General features: G+C 44.7%; 1 protein-coding gene across 10 annotated transcripts in view; it reads right to left on the reverse strand.

The window, feature by feature from the left end:
• Positions 1-16,924, reverse strand: part of LOC149474438 (uncharacterized) — a 174,563-nt gene that overhangs the window by 156,931 nt on the left and 708 nt on the right. For 2 of the 10 annotated variants that reach the window (XR_016312297.1, XM_089674063.1), the window contains exon 2: positions 5,916-5,978. The exons of the other annotated variants lie outside the window; for them this stretch is intronic. Coding sequence is in view for 1 of the 2 variants with exons in the window: in XM_089674063.1 (XP_089530189.1) it covers positions 5,916-5,978 (63 nt within the window). In the remaining variant the exon portion in view is untranslated. The remainder of the gene's footprint in view (positions 1-5,915; positions 5,979-16,924) is intronic. 10 annotated transcript variants of the gene reach the window in all.

Genomic DNA, 16,924 nt, shown 5'->3' on the forward strand with positions numbered 1-16,924 from the left:
CAGTGCTGCCTATCAGTGCCAGTCAGTGACGCCTATCAGTGCCAGTCAGTGACGCCTATCAGTCCCATATATCAGTGTCATGTATCAGTGCTGCCTTTCAGTGCCCATCATTGATGCCTGTCAATGCCCATCAGTGCCACCTACCAGTGCCTCCTCATCAGTGGCCATCAGTGCCACCTATCAGTGTCCGTCAGTGCAGCCTATTCGTGCAGCCTCATTAGTGCATATCAGTGAAGGAGAAAAATCACTTATTTACAAAATGTTATAACAAAAACTAAGAACAAAAAATTTTTTTTCAACATTTTCAGTGGTTTTTGGTTTGTTTAAGAAATAATAAAAAACCCAGAGTTGATTAAATACCACCAAAATAAAGCTCTATCGGTCACAAAAAAAAGATAAAAATTTCATATGGGTACAGTGTTGCATGACCGCGCAGTTGTCATTCAAAGTGCAACATCACTGAGAGCTGGAAATTGGCCTGGGCAGGAAGGGGGTATAAGTGCCTTGTAGACTAGTGGTTAAAAGATAACCTCAGGAGACCCTCCCAAATGCCCAGAATGCACTGAAAAATAGTAAGTAATTAACTATTTCAGAAGTTTTGAGAGAAATAGGAAGAGCAAAGGCAGAGAGATCAGTACGTGTTGAGATGACCTGTCTGTTCTGGTTGTATTCACTATGGATCCCACCATGAGTATAATGCAGCACATTCTACCATTTTTTCGTGCACGCAAAACCTGGAACTGACTGCGCTGGTGTACTAAGTCCATTTGAATACATGGAAAACTATTTGCTTGCGTTTCTTATGATGAAAAAAGGCTCTGGACAGCATCTGGATATGGAGCAGTTAAAAAAAGCTTCTAAACGCAAACGCTTATAAACGTGGTTAACTGCATTTACAAGCGTTTACAAGCTTTTGAAACACTGGTAAAATGCATGCAACCCTACACCCAAACAAAATTTATGTCCTTTTTTCACACAAATAAAGCTTTCATTTGGTGATATTTGATCACCACTGGGTTTCTTATTTCTTGCGCTATAAATGAAAAAAGATCAAAAATTAAAAAAATATATATTTTCTGCTTTCAGTTATAAAAAAAATGACTTTTTTTTACAAAACGTTGTCACTTAAATTATATATTCCTCATGCATGCCATGGTTATATACTGAATAATACTCCAAAACGCATTCTGCTACTTCTCCTGGGTATGGGGATACCGCATGTGAGAGACTTATTATTATTAAACAGGATTTATATAGCGCCAACAGTTTGCTCAGCGCTTTACAATATAACGAGAGACAATACAGTTCAATATAAGAGGGATAGGAGGGCCCTGCTCCTTGGAGCTAACAATCTAGGAGGGAGGGGCTAGTGGTACAAAAGGTAGTAACTGTGGGGGATGGACTGGTAGGAGGAGTAGAAGATTCCATTATTAGCTGAGGGCAGGATAGGCTTCCCTGAAGAGATAGGTTTTCAGAGATCGCCTAAAAGTGAGCAGAGTAGGTGATAGTCTGAAAAATTGGGGTAGAGAGTTCCAGAGGATGGGGGAAGCTCTGGAGAAGTCCTGGAGACAAGCATGGGAGGAGGAGACGAGGGAGCTAGAGAGCAGGAGGTCGTGTGAGACTTTTTTGCAGCCTAGCTACATACAAGCCCCAAAAATCCAATGATCACCTCTGGGCTTTCTTTTACAAAGAGTTTTATTATAGAGTAAGCAAAGTTAAACAGTCATTCGACAGACAGATGTATTGACCAACAATAATAAATTGTACAATGTTGAGCATTAGTATAAGGCATATATTGGAAGAAACACGGGCTTTATCTTATAACAGAAATGCTCTGGGGAAGAAGATGATTGGGGGGTAGGAAAAGGACAACTAACAATCTTTGAAGGTCAATGAAATTGTAGACTCTAAAAGGGAATTTTGCTACATCTACATATAGGAAACATGAATTACCAAACTTTGGGCTCATGAAAAAAAATTAAAAAAAATCCAAGTTGCATAAATAGCATTACATATGTAGTACATAAAACAATAAGCCCATTCATTAGGACATGGATAAGAACAGATTAGACAGAAAAAAAGAAAGAGACATTCAATGAAAAGACATGAACAAAGAGGAGAGGGAAAGAGAAAAAAAAAAAAAAAAAAAGGAGGGGGCTCCAAGAGAATCACAGTAAGATCCATCCTCATATTGACAGAAGGGACTGGTCGAATCTCGATGGTTGGGCTATATCCAGCCAGGGACGCCATATCCGCAGAAATTTGGAATGGGTATCCAACAAAATGGCCATCAGTTTTTCATTAACCATTATAAAATTCATCCGATTCTTGACCGCCTCAAAGCTAAGAAGAGGGGTCTTCCAAGCCCTCGCAATTGTCAATTTAGTAGCCACAAATAAGTGTGTTGCCAACTGCCGTTCAGGGCGGAGAAGACCCTCCAGTGGTTTAAATAGAAGTGCTTCATACGGGTTACGTTTAATGTCTGTGTGAAACATAGTGCGGAGGAGGGCATACACCCTAATCCATAATCTGCATACTTTAGGACAAGTCCACCAGATATGAGCCATGGTACCCGATTGTTGGCATCCCCGAAAACAAACTGGGGAATATGTAGGGATGAAACTGGCCAAACGAGCAGGCGTGTAGTACCATCGGTAAAGGATTTTGTAGGCATTCTCAAGAATAATGACATTCCTAGAACATTTAGATAATGCTTGGGTCATGGTCCGCCAATCCTGTTGATCCAAAGACCCCCCTAATTCAGACTGCCAACGCTGATGATAGGAACGAACCGGGGGGGTTCTATAAGAAATAATGGAAGAGTAAATCAGGGAAATCAAACCCGGAGCATGGGGTCTGTGTCTGCACTGGCTTTCAAAGGGGGACAAACGATAGGGTCCCGAATGCGTGCGTATTAGTGTATTGACAAAGTGACGGAGTTGAAGATATCCAAAGTGTTCCCATAAGGGAATATTGTAAGAAGATCGCAGAGTATCAAAAGTAAGTATTCGAGTGGGAGATAAGAGCGAATGTACATCGTAGAACCCATGCGTTTGCCACCAAATAAACTGTCTGGGATTGTCCCGGCCTGGAGGGAATAGCGGGTTATGCAACAGACGTAACAACGGCAGGTGAGCAGAAATAAGGCCAGCAGAATACTTAATAGAATCCCAAAGACGGAGCGATAGTGTCAACGTCGGACTAAGAGTAGACGGACGTAAGGAAGTAGGAAGCCACGGCAAGGAGGAAAGCGGTATTGGATGGGAATCCATCATATCTACAACAGCCCACAAGGGAAAATGATGAGAAGCATGAATATGAGCCAAAGGAGCAATATTAGCAGCCAGATAGTAAGACTGGAGATTTGGGACAGATAATCCACCCTCGCTCTTTCGCGCAAATAAAATATGTTTACTAATTCTGGGTCGAGAAGAACTCCAGATAAAGGACAAAAGCTTTCGCTGGTGGATACGCAGTATATGCGAAGGTACTGGAATTGGTAAAACACTAAATAAGTACAATAGTTTAGGAAGGTAGGTCATACGAATCGCATTTATTCTGCCGAACCATGAGAGCGGAAAGTGAGACCAGGAGGTCAATAGCTCAGTCAGCTCCCGAAAGACAGCGGGAAAATTAGCTTGGTACAGTCCGTCATATGTCGGCGTGAGCTTAATTTCTAAATATGGTAAGGCCGAAAGCCACTGGAAAGGGAACGTTTGTTTCAAAGTCGTCAAAAGTGATGACGGGAGGGTAATCGACATAGCTTTTGATTTGGTCGGATTGACGTGAAGACCCGAAAAACTTGCAAAGGAATCGAGAACTGTGAGTAAATTAGGTAGAGTAACCCCCGGATTCAAAATTGACAATAATATATCGTCGGCAAAAAGAGACAATTTATGTTGGGAGCCCGCCACATCAATCCCCTAATATCAGGATGCATGCGAATGGCTTCCGCCAATGGTTCCAAGGCTAGGATAAAAAGAATAAGGGAGAGCGGACAACCTTGCCTAGTGCCTCTGGCAACCGAAAACGTAGAGGACTCAAACCCGTAATATTTGAGCTTCACTTGAGGGGAAGTGTATAGTGAAGAGATCCATCTTAAAAACGTAGGACCAAAACCAAAGCGGTGAAGTACCGATAGGAGATACGGCCAAGATAAAGTGTCGAAGGCCTTATTAATATCTAAGGATAGGAGCATCATATCGAGTTTACGAGTATGGGCTAAATGTTGTAGTTGTAAAATACGTCTAATAGCATCCCCGGCTTGTCTATGGGGAACAAATCCCACCTGATCCTTTTTAATCAGACGAGAAAGGAAGGAGTTCAATCGAGTGGCCAAAATCTTAGTGAGAATCTTCATATCAATATTAATAAGCGAAATAGGTCTATAGTTCGCCCCAAGAAGAATGGTCTCGATCTGGTTTAGGGATCATAACCACATTAGCGGTTAAAGAGTCTGGGGAAAAGTTCGAACCTCTCTTCACCGCATTAAACATAGCGGCAAGGTGAGGAGCTAACACATCAGCAAATTTCTTATAATATAGTGCCGTGTATCCATCAGGACCTGGACGCTTGCCCGTCTTCAGGTCTGCTATGCATTTCAGAACCTCAGCTATTTGAATATCACGGTCCAATAAGTCCTTATTTGCCGGAGTCAAAGTAGGCAAGGACAGACGATAGAGGAAGTCATTGATTGACTGAGAATCAGCCCGTGTAGGATCAGTGTAAAGTTTGGCAAGACGATACCGAAACTCCTCCAAAACCGCCACAGGATTACTCGTAAGGGTATTGTGACGAGTACGCAAAGATATCGGTTTGGGATGATGTGCAAAAGAACGTAATCGACGGGCCAACATGGAGTCCGGTTTGTTTGCATTACTATACCACTTCTGGCGTGTCCAGCGTAAGGAGCGCTCAGCCTCATCTGTTAAGCAAAGATCCAATTCTAAACGGGACTGATCCAACGATCTACGGTTCGACGGGGTAGGTGACTGCTTAAACAAAGCCGATATGGAAGCTAAGTTTGATTCCAACTGAGACTGTTTAAGCTTTCGTTCCTTCTTTCGCCTTGAAGCTATCTGAATAATATGTCCCCTAAGAACAGCCTTGTACGCTTCCCATAACGTTACCGAGGAAGAGACAGAACCCGAGTTTAATTGGAAATATTCCTGAGATTTGCGATGGAGTTCCGCCTGAATCTCTTTCAGCGAAAGCAAGGAATCATTCATTATCCACGAAGAAGAAGCCGGCCTACTTAGGAGAGATTGACAAACCACCAAAATTGGGTCATGATCAGACCACGGTACCGTGAGAATAGAAATAGAACGAACCAAAGGAAGATGTTTACAAGATACGAACGCGTGGTCAATTCTGGAATGAGAATGATGAGGGTGAGAATAGTAGGTATAATCCATCCCCCTAGGATGAAGTTCCCGCCACAAATCCACCAGATCATGAGTACGTAACGTACGGGTAAAGGATCTTGCTGATACAGAAGGGTCAGAGCGCTCTGCTGGGTATTTATCTAACGCGGGATTTAGCACTAAATTGGAGTCCCCTGCCATCAAAAGAGTACCCCGTTGATGTGCAACCAGGAGAGAACAAAGGTGAGACAAAAAAGGTCCAGGGTTGACATTGGGAGCATAATAGGATACTATAGTAACCTCTATACCTTGGATCGTGCCCTGAAGCAGAAGGTATCTGCCATTAGGATCAGCAATACGCCTCACACAGACAAATGGAGTTTTACTATGGAAGGCGATCAAAACGCCTCTCTGTTTAGTGGGGCCCGTAGCCTGAAATATCTGAGGGTAACGAGCATCAAAGTATTTTGGGGCAGAAGTAGTAGAAAAGTGAGATTCTTGCAGACAAGCAATATCAACTTGACGAGCCCGAAGAAACTTAAAAATCTTTACCTGTTTCTGCGGAGAGTTCATCCCCTGGACATTCAGTGATAACCAGTTCAACGACATTGTGATCTATATGACAAAAGATCAAATCCACTGTGATCCCCGGGAGCCCTGAAAATTTTTTTTACGGAAACACACATGACAAAAAACAAAAAAAAGGGAACGAGAAAGAGAGAAGAAAACAAGGAGACATCTGATATACAAACAATATATCTGTAAAGCAGTGGGGTTAATTCAAACAGCATAACAATCAGCTGTGGGTAAATCACCCACATAGAAGCTGGGTGGCGGGCAGGCCAAAAAACCAGACCGCTAGCCAACTCAGAGGGGGACACGTTAGTCCACCGGAATAACTCGGCATTAATCAAAAAGAGACATAAAAACATTATGTAAACAACTTAGGCTAATACACCTGTAAATGATCAATCCAAAACTTGCAGGACAAGGAAGATCTCAACCAATCTATGTAACAACAAACATCTACTCTAGATTGGAAGAAATAGAGCACATGAAGGTCATGAGACCCCTGAGCAACTCCAGATTTAAATCCAGAGAGTGACGGTAGAAGTCTCCTTGTGACGAGACTGCATAATGGCAAACAGCCTCTAAACATCAAGTCGTAGAGACCTCCTGGAAACGCAGGGCCTGTAGAGATCGAAGGGCCTGGGAGCTACTTTGGCTAGGAGGAGATTTAAGCGGAGGCTGGGATTGTCGTAGACGTGTAGAAACTGAAGCCTCCTCACCCTGGGAATGTGGCAGCTCAAGATTAAGCTCCCGAAAGTGGCGACGAAGATCTGCTGGTGACGAGGCCTGAAATTGACGACCTTGAGAGGAAAATGAGAGCTTGAAAGGGAAGCCCCATCTGTACTTAATATCAGCCGATTGAAGAATTTGAAGATAGGGTCTCAAAGTACGACGTTTGGCAATCGTGACTGGAGACAAATCCGCAAACAGATGGATAGAGTGCCCCTGAAATTCCAACGCCGAACGATTCCGAGCAGCTTGCAGCAGGCGTTCTTTAGTGCGGTAGAAATGTAATTTAATGATAATGTCTCTGGAAGGACCCGACGTGCGCTTAGGTGCTAAAGCTCTATGAATACGATCAAACTCTAAACGCTCCAGAGGAATCTCAGGGGCCAACTCCTGGAAAAGAGCCGTAGCAGTACCCTGCAGATCTGTGATTGCCTCGGGGATTCCGCGGATGCGGAGATTATCTCTACGTGCTCTATTCTCAGCATCCTCCAGCTTATCTTTCAAAGTGTCCAACTCAGCATGCAGATCTTCCACTTCCTGTTCATGACCCTCCAGGACTGTAGTCGCCAGATCCATACGTTGTTCCAATTGATGAGCAGGAAGGCCCAACTCCTTCAGGCCTCTCTTTAGATCAGAAGATAATTTGCGTGAAGCGGCAGTAATCTCCTCTCGCACTACAGCACGGAACTTGTGTAGTAAAGTTTCAGGATTTTGTTCAAGGGCATCTACTATCCCCGATGGAAACTGCCTCTGACTATCACCATCAGACTCAAGATCTCCCGGGAGCTGAGTGCTGTCATCAGGTTCGGGTGGGCTAGGCAGCAACTTAGCGGCATGGCCCTGCGGGGGGGATTGCTGCCGAGCCCGATGTTTAAGTTTGGTGCGGGGAGTACGGTGCATTGCAAGAAGTGTTCCAGAGGGTTTCAGATCGTCTTCCAACTATTGAAGTAATGTACTATAATGTGGTGGAAGCCCAATAGCCGAGAGAATTATTACGGTGGCACGGCCGGGGAGGTCACTCAGGCATTTCCTCCCGACACGTGTATGTGTCCCCCACCGGGGGGGTGTTCACATAAGATATATTCTGATGAAACATCCAATGAAAAGCAGGTATTTATATCTGGGCCAGGTGTGCAGGCTTTGTGGATGTCATCCAGATATGCCCCAGGCACCCCTAACTCCTCCACTCAGAATGGGGACTGATAGAAGGGGCCTCCTCACCCATCCAGCACCACCCCCGCAAAAACTTTGATCTCCAGTTCCCTGCTGGGAATGTGAAGGGACCTGGTGCAGTGTACAGGGCCACAGGAGGGACGAGGAGGACTCACCCAGGCTGCCCCAGTATCCGACCAGTCTCCAAGCCTGGAGGAACAGAGCGGCGATGCGGCGATCCGGCCACAGCGGGGATCCGCCCCGGCCGCGGAATCAGGAGAGGCCGCGGCTTCACACGCCGCGGTAGGCCGCAAGCCGTCCCGCGCCCCAGATGGTCGGAGAAGGGGCAAAGTTGCTCTGTACCCCTCCTCAGATGTCGGGTAAGGTCCGGGCAGTAGGGGATCTGCAGCGGGTAGCTGTTTTCCCCCCGGATGGCAGTGGATAGGGGTTCAGAGAGCCGGAGCTCTCAGAAATGCTGCTGTTCCCGACGCCATCTTGGACACGCCCCCCCACCTCTGGGCTTTCAAAGGGCATATTTCCTCATATTGCTTCCTCACTACATATCACAGTTTCGGAGGCCCTAAAATGCCAAGATAGTACAATGACCCCCACAAATTACCCCTTTTTGGAAATTTGATAAGATGCATGGCAAGTATTTTGCCCCTCGGAACAGTGTGTAACAGAGCAGTACACCCCCCCCCAGTGAAACACTCCCCTCACACAGTTAACCTTTTGATTGTCTCCAGAAGTTAACCCCTTCCTCCCCAGTGCCATTAGTACAGTGTCAGTGTTTTTTTTTTTTTGCAGCACCCACCATTTTATTCACTAGGGTGTTCGCTTTAAAAAATATATATAATGTTTGGGGTTTAAATTAATTTCCTAGCAAAAAATACTGATTTTCTTTCATGTGAACAAAAAGTGTCAGAAAAGGCTTGGTCTTAAGGTGGTTAGAAGAGTGAATGATGTGTGGCATAAATTTCTAATGCTGGGCATAAAATGCCCCCACCCCCCAAAACGACCCCTTTTTGGAAAGTAGACACCCTAAGCTATCTGCTGAGAGGCATATTGAGTCCATGGAAGATTTATTTTTTTACCACACGTTTTTGGAAAATGACAAACAAAAAAAGTTGTTTTTTTTTTACACAAAATTGTCTCTTAAATTATTTATTGCTCACACATGTCATGGGTATATGTGGACTTACTCCCCAAAATACATTCTGCTACTTCTCCTGAGTATGGGGCTACCACATGTGAGAGACGTTTTGGCAGTCTAGCCAAGTACAGGACCCCAAAATCCAATAAGCACCTTCAGGCTTTTAAAGGGCTTTATTGCCTCATTACACTTCCTGACTACCTATCACAGTTTTGGAGGCCCTGAAAAGCCAGGATAGCACCAAAGCCCCCCAAATAACCACTTTTTGGAAAGTAGACACCCCAAGGAATTTGATAAGAAGCATGGTGAGTATTTTGCAGATCTCGTTTGTTGCCACAAGTTTTTGGAACATGAAGAAAAAAAACAAAAACATATTTTTTCTTTTTTTTTTATTTTAAAAGCTTGTGAGAAAAAAAGAGATCAGCAAAATACTCACTGTGCCTCTTTTTAAATTCCTTGTGGTGTCTACTTTCCAAATAGGGTCATTTGGGGGGGGGATTGTTGCTATCCTGGCATTTCAGGGCCTTCGAAACAGTGATAGGTAGTGAGGAAGTGAAATGAGGAAGTTACGCACCTTCAGGCTTTCAAAGTGGTCATTGGATTTCAGGCTCCTGTATGTGGCTAGGCTCCCAAAATGTCTCACATATGTGGTATCCCCATACTCGGTAGAAGTAGCAGAATGTATTTTAGGGTGTAATTCTACATATGTCCATGGCTTGTGCGAGAAATATATCATTTAAAAGACAACTTTGTGTAAAAAAAAAAAAATATTTCTTGTAATTTTCCAGAAACTTGTGGAAAAAAAAAAATCTTCCATGGACTCAATATGCCTCTCAGCAGATAGCTTAGGGTGTCTTCTTTCCAAAAAGGGGTCATTTGGGGGTGTTTGTACTGTCCTGGTATGTTAGCACCTCAAGAAATGTGATGAGCAGTCAGAAAGGAAAAGCTGAGTAAATTCCATTATCTATACCATAGTTTGTAGACACTATAACTTTCACACAAAGCAATAAATATACACTTATTGGGATTTTTTAACCAAAAACATGTAGCAGAATACATGTTGACCTAAATTTATGACAAAATTTTAGTTTTTTTGGATATTTTTTATGACAGAAATGAGAAAATATTCTTTTCAAAAAACATTTTTTTCTAAAAATTGTTTTTGTTTATAGCGTCAAAAAAAGCGCACAGGTGATCAAATACCACCAAAAGAAAGCTCTATTAGTGTGAAAAAAAGGACATAAATTTCATTTATGTACCATATTGCATGACTGCGCAATTCTCAGTTAAACTAGTGCAATGCTGTATAGCAAAAAAACTGCTTAAATTGCAGTATTTATACCATAGTTTGTAGACGCTATAACTTTCACACAAAGCAATCAATATACACTTATTGGGATTTTTTTTTACCAAAAACATGTAGCAGAATACATTTTGGTCTAAATTTATAACTAACTTTGAGTTTACTATATATTTTTTTATAGCTGAAAGTAAAAAATATTATTTTTCTTCAAAATGTTCAGTCTTTTTTTGTTTATAGCGCGAAAAATAAAAAGCGCACAGGTCATCAAATACCACCAAAAGAAAGCTCAATTTGTGTGAAAAAAAGGATGTAAATTTCGTTTGGGTACAGCATTGCATGACCGCGCAATTATCAGTTGAATTAGTGTAGCAAAGTAGTAAAAAGAGGCCTGGTCATTAAGGGGGGTAAATACTCTAGAGCAGTGGCGGGCAACCTTTTTTTTCAACTGAGCCAAATCTCGCCAAAACCACCATTGAAATTTATTTTGAGAGCCACATTTTTAAAACTGAAAATACATAGGATGGTACACTGTTTTTAGTTTCAATAAGTTTTTATAGTAATTCATCCCCCATAGTAATTCATCCCCCATATAGTAATTCATCCCCCATAGTAATTCCTCCCCCATATAGTAATTCATCCCCCATATAGTAATTCACCCCCCATAGTAATTCATCCCCCATAGTAATTCCTCCCCCATATAGTAATTCATCCCCCATATAGTAATTCATCCCCCCCATAGTAATTCATCCCCATATAGTAATTCATCCCCCATATAGTAATTCATCCCCCATATAGTAATTCATTCCCCATAGTAATTCATCCCCCATATAGTAATTCATACCCCATAGTAATTCATCCCCCCTATAGTAATTCATCCCCCATAGTAATTCATCCCCCATATAGTAATTCATCCCCCATAGTAATTCATCCCCCATATAGTAATTCATCCCCCATATTAATTCATCCCTCATATAGTAGTAGTAAGTAAGTAGCAAGTAGTAAGCCAAGTCCCCCCTGTGTCAATTCACTTACCTTTGCTCCGTGCGTTCCTCTCACCGTGTTCCCCGCGCCGTTCCGGTCTTCAGGGCGGACTGTGAGAGGAGCCTAGCTCCCCTCACGTTCGTCACGCTGCCCCGCCTACACACATCCTGACAGCCAATCACTAGCTATCAGGATGTGAGTGGCAGCGAGACTGGCCAATCATTGCTGGGCTAGCTGCAGAGTCCTCGGCCGCCCGAGAGGAGGGAGGGGAGCGGGCGCCCGGCACACAGAAGAGCCGCATTAAAATGTGTAAAGAGCCGCATGTGGCTCGCGAGCCGCGGCTTGCCGACCACTGCTCTAGAGGGCAAGTGGTTAAATGAAAAAACAGTTTTTTTGCTAGAAAATTACTTTAAACCTCCAAACATTATATTTTTTTTTAAAGCAGAGTCCCTAGAGAATATAACGGTGGGTGTTAAAATTTTTTTGACACACACTATTAGTGTACCGATTTTCCAAACGCAATTTTTTGAGAAAAAATACACTTTTTAGAATTGTGATGCAGAAAAATACAATGTATTGCCCAATTGTTTGATCAAATAAAAAAGATGATGTTACGCCCAGTAAACGGATACCAAACATGGCATGCTTTAAAACTGCGCACGGCTGTGCAATGGTGACAGACTACACAAATGTTTAAAATATCCATAGGTTACACTTTAAAAGCCTTTACAGGTCCCCACTTTAGATTTACACAGGAAGTCTAGTGCTAGAATTACTTTCCTTGATCTGATGTTCACAGTGATATCTCACATGCATGGTGCAATCTCTGTTTATATACTGACATGGGACCATTGGTTGTGTTTGCCTTTGCACACGAACATGAGGATGGGGGTGAGAGTGAAATTTTTTAAAATTTATTTTGCTTTTTTTATTTTTACATTGTCCCTTTCATTTTTTTTTTTATATTACTTTGTTATCACAGGGAATGCAGTGTTACCCAGTGCCGTTTTCTCTCTTCTCACGCTGGACAGGAATAGGGGGAGCACACATGCGCACGCACAACCGGAAATAGAAAGTGATGTAAGGGTATGTCACTCCCATAGGTGACCCCTGATGGGCTGTCTCCCAGCTCCTGAATGTAAGGTATGTGTACTCCCATAGGTGACCTCTCGTCTCCCAGCTCCTGAGTGTAAGGTATGTGTACTCCCATAGGTGACCTCTCGTCTCCCAGCTCCTGAGTGTAAGGTATGTGTACTCCCATAGGTGACCCCTGACAGGCTGTCTCCCAGCTCCTGAGTGTACGGTATGTGTACTCCCATAGGTGACCCCTGACCAGGCCATCTCCCAGCTCCTGAGTGTACGCTATGTGTACTCCTATAGGTGACCTCGGACAGGCAATCTCCCAGCTCCTGAGTGTACGGTATGTGTACTCCCATAGGTGACCCCTGACGGGCCGTCTCCCAGCTCCTGAGTGTACGGTATGTGTACTCCCATAGGTGACCCCTGACGGGCCGTCTCCCAGCTATTGCGTATACAGTAGCCCAGGGGCGGACTGACAACTCATGGGGCCCCCGGGCAGTAGAAGATAATGGGGCCCCTTGTGCCCCCGCCTGCACTCAAGCACACACACACACAACACCCTACCTACATATTGCAGCTCAGCTGCATAGAAGGGGCATTTAAATATTTACTGCAGCAAAGACTGCATGAATGTTCCCAGCTTCTTTCCGTAGAAGCCACTTGGCACTTCCAGGTTTAAAGACGGCTGCCATGTGGGGGAAGTGAGAGAGGGGAGTAAGAAGGTGAAAAAGAGGAGGGGTGTGAGAGAGAGAGAGAGAGGAGGAGTGAGAGAGAGAGGAAGGGTTGAGAGAGGAGGGGTGTGTTTTAAATTGGGCTAAAAATTGGGCATGGCTTAAAAGGGGTGTGGTTAAATAGTGTCTGAGATGACTTATATAGTGCAGAATGAGGTAATGTTAAATAGGGAATGTACAGTGTGGTGTGTATGACTGTGGGTAGTATGTACAGGGAGAGGCGTGCAGAGTGTATGGCGGTGGGTAGTATGTGTAGGATGGTGTCAGTAGGTGGTGTCAGTAGTTCTTCATTATTATTAGTATTATTTTTTTTTTTTTTTTACAATTTTATTATTTTTTTTTACAAATTAATGTTTTATTATTTTTATTTTTTTTTTCAAAATGCTTTTGGGTGGCCAGTGGATGGTGTCAGTAGAGCAATGGCGTGTGTGTCAGAATTTTTTAATTTTTATTATCTAAATTTGTAATTATTTTTTACAATTTATTTCTGTATTATTTTTTCACAATGATTTTGTGGGGGCAGTGGACAGTGTCAGTAGGGAATGAACAGGGAGCACTAGTATATGTTGGGCTGTCATTAGATTGGGATGAATAAACAGAACCTGTACCCCCTTATATCGGAAGGAAGGGAATGGATGGAGGGAAGGAAGGAAGGAAAAAAGTAAACGGAGGGTGGGAGGGAATGGATGGAGGAAGAAAGGGAAGGGACGGAAGGAGGGGTGGGAGGAAAGAATGAAGGGAGGGGATGGAGGAAGGAAGGGAAAGAAGAAAAGGGAGGGAGGGAATGGATGGAGGAAGGAAGGAAAGAAAATGGATGGAGGAAGGAATGAATGAAGGAAAAGGAGGGAAGGGAGGAAGTTAGGAAGGGAGGGAATGGATGGAGGAAGAAAGGGAGGGGAGGGAAGGAAGGAAGGAAGAAAGGAAGAAAAGGGAGGGAATAGAAGGAGGAAGGAAGAAAGGGGAAGGAAGGAAAAAGGAGAGAAAAAATTGATGAAGGAAGGAAGGAAGGAAGGAAGGAAGGAAGGAAGGAAGGAAGGGTAAGGAAGAAAGAGGGGTGGGAGGAAGGAAGGGAAGGAAGAAAAGGGAGGGAGGGAATAGTTGTTGGAAGGAAGGAATGAAGGAAGGAAAAAAATGGATGGATGAAGTAATGAAGGTAAAGGAGGGAAGAAAGGAAGGGGAGGGAAGGAAGGGAGGAAGAAAGAAAAAGGGAGGGAATAGCTGGAGGGAGGAAGGAAGGAAATGGATGGAGGAAGGAACGAAGGAAAGGGAGGGAAGGCAGGATGGGAGGGAGGAAAGAAGGAAATTAAAGGAGGGGAGGGAGAAAAGAATGAAGGGAGGGGATAGAGGAAGGAAGGAATGAAGGGAGGGAGGAAGGGAGAAAGGAAGGAAGGGGAGGGAAGGGGGAAAGAAGGAAGGAATGATTGAAAGTTGAGGAGGAAGGAAAGGAAAAAATGAAGGAAGGCGATAGAGGAAGGAATGAAGGTAAGAAAGAAAAGGGAGGGAGGGAGGGAATGGAGGAAGGAAAGAAGAAAATGGATGGAGGATGGAATGAAGGAAGGGGAGGGAAGGAAGGAGGGGAGGGAGGAAGGAAGGAAGGGAAAGAGGGAGTGAGGGAAGGAAGGAAAGAATGAAGGGAGGGGATGGATGGAGGCAGGAAGGAAATGGAGGAAGGAATGAAGGAAGGGGAGGGAAGGAAGGGAGGAAGGAAGAAAAGGAAGGGAGGGAATAGATGAAGGAAGGAAGGAAAGAAGGGGGGGAATGAAGGAAGGAAGAAAAGGGAGGGAAGGAATGGAAGAAGAAAGGAAGGAAGGAAGGGAATGAAAGGAGGGGAGGGAGGAAAGAATGAAAGGAGGCGATGGAGGAAGGAAAGGAAGGGGAGAAAGGGAGAGGGAGAGAGAGAGGGAGAGAGAGGAAGAAAGGAGAGGGAGAGGAGGAGGAGAGAGCGAGAGAGAAATTAAGGAAAAGGAGGGAAGGGAGGAAGTTAGGGAGGGAATGGATGGAGGAGGGGAGGGGAGGGGAAGAAAGGAAGGAAGGAAGGAAAAAGGAGGGATGGAATGGATGGAGGAAGAAAGGAAGGGAGGGAAGGAAGGAAAGGAAGAAAAAGGAGGGAATGGATAGAGGAAGGAAGGAAAGAAAATGGATGACCGAAGTAATGAAGGTAAAGGAGGGAAGGAAGGAAGGGGAGGGAAGGAAAGGGAGGAAGGAAGGAAAGAAGGAAGAAAGAAAAGGGAGGGAATAGCTGGAGGGAGGAAAGAAGGAAATGGATGGAGGAAGGAATGAAGGAAAGGGATGAAGGAAGGAGGGGAGGGAGGAAGGAAATTAAAGGAGGGGAGGGAGGAAAGAATGAAGGGAGGGAATGAAGGAAGGAATGAAGGGAGGGAGGAAGGAAGGATTGAAGGAAAGGGGGGAGGGGGGGAGGAAGGAAGGAATGATTGATTGAAGGATGAAAAGGGAGGGAATGAAAAAATGAAGGGAGGGGACAGAGGAAGGAATGAAGGTAAGGAATTAAAAGGAGGGAGGGAATGGAGGAAGGAAAGAAGGAAGAAGGAGGGAAGGAATGAGGGGAGAGAGGAAAGAATGAAGGAAGAAAAAGGAGGTAGGAAATGGATGAAGAAGAAAGGAAGGAAGGGAGTGAGGAGATAGAGGAAGGAAGAAAAGGGAGGGAGGGAATGGATGGAGGAAGGAAAGAAATGGATGGAGGAATGTAGGAAGAAAAGGGAGGGAGGGAATGGATGAAGGAAGAAAGGAAAGAAAGGATGGAAGGAAGTAAGAAAAAGGGAGGGAGGGAGGGAATGAAGGGAGGGAGGAAGGAATGAAGGAGGGGGAGGGAAGGAAAGAAGGAAGGAAGGGAGGAAGTAAGGAAATTAAAGGAGGGGAGGGAGGAAAGAATGAAGGGAGGGGATGGAGGAAGGAAGGAAGGAAGGGAGGAATGAAGGGAGGGAGGAAGGGAGAAAGGAAGGAAGGATTGAAGGAAGGGGAGGGAAGGGGGAAAGAAGGAATGATTGAAGGACAAGGAGGAAGGGAAGGAAAATATGAAGGGAGGGGATAGAGGAAGGAAGAAAAGGGAGAAAGGAAGAAAAGGGAGAAAGGAAGAAAAGGGAGGGAGGGAATGGATGAAGGAAGGAAGGAAAGAAGAGAGGGAAGGAAGGAAGAAAAGGGAGGGAAGGATTGGAAGGAGGAAATAAAAGGAGTGGAGAGAGGAAGGAAAGAATGAAAAGAGGGGATGGTGGAAAGGAAGGGGAGAGAGAGACAGGGAGAGGGAGAGAGAATGAATCACAGAGCTGCCGGCTGATCTTGACAGGGGAGGCAGAGCAGATCCTCTCTCCTCTGCTGTGGAGGATGGGGGCAGCAGCTGGACACTGTCAGATAAGAGGAAGCATCAGAGACCTGCAAGGGAATGGGGCTGAGCTGCACAGAGGGGGGGGACCAGGAGGGAAATCTGATGCACAGTCAGGGATGATCGGTGCAGTGGAGGGACAGTGACAGCACCGATCTCCTGGTATGGATTTCAGCTGCTTCATTGAAATCCATGCAAGAAGATCGGTGCTTTCACTGTCCCTCCACTGCCCTGATCACCTCAGACTTTGTTCCTGATACATATCATCCATGGGGACGGAGTGTGTGCAGTGAACACCCCGCATCCATGGATGATATGCCTCTCACCTTCCCACTGCCCACCGGCTCCATCACCAGCAGTGTCCAGTCCCGTCACTGACTCACTCTGCCACCAGGTGAAGTGACAGGTGAGTTACTTCTGGGTCGGGATCTGAGACTGCGCTACTTCTGGGTCGGGATCTGAGACTGCCTCCTCCTCCGCTCCCCACACTGTCACTGGACAGTGATCCTCTCATGGGCCCCCTAC

This window comes from Staurois parvus, unplaced genomic scaffold (genome assembly GCF_062004578.1).
Source record: "Staurois parvus isolate SC_StPar_1 unplaced genomic scaffold, SC_StPar_1.0 ptg000004l, whole genome shotgun sequence".
Classification (NCBI taxonomy): domain Eukaryota; kingdom Metazoa; phylum Chordata; class Amphibia; order Anura; family Ranidae; genus Staurois; species Staurois parvus.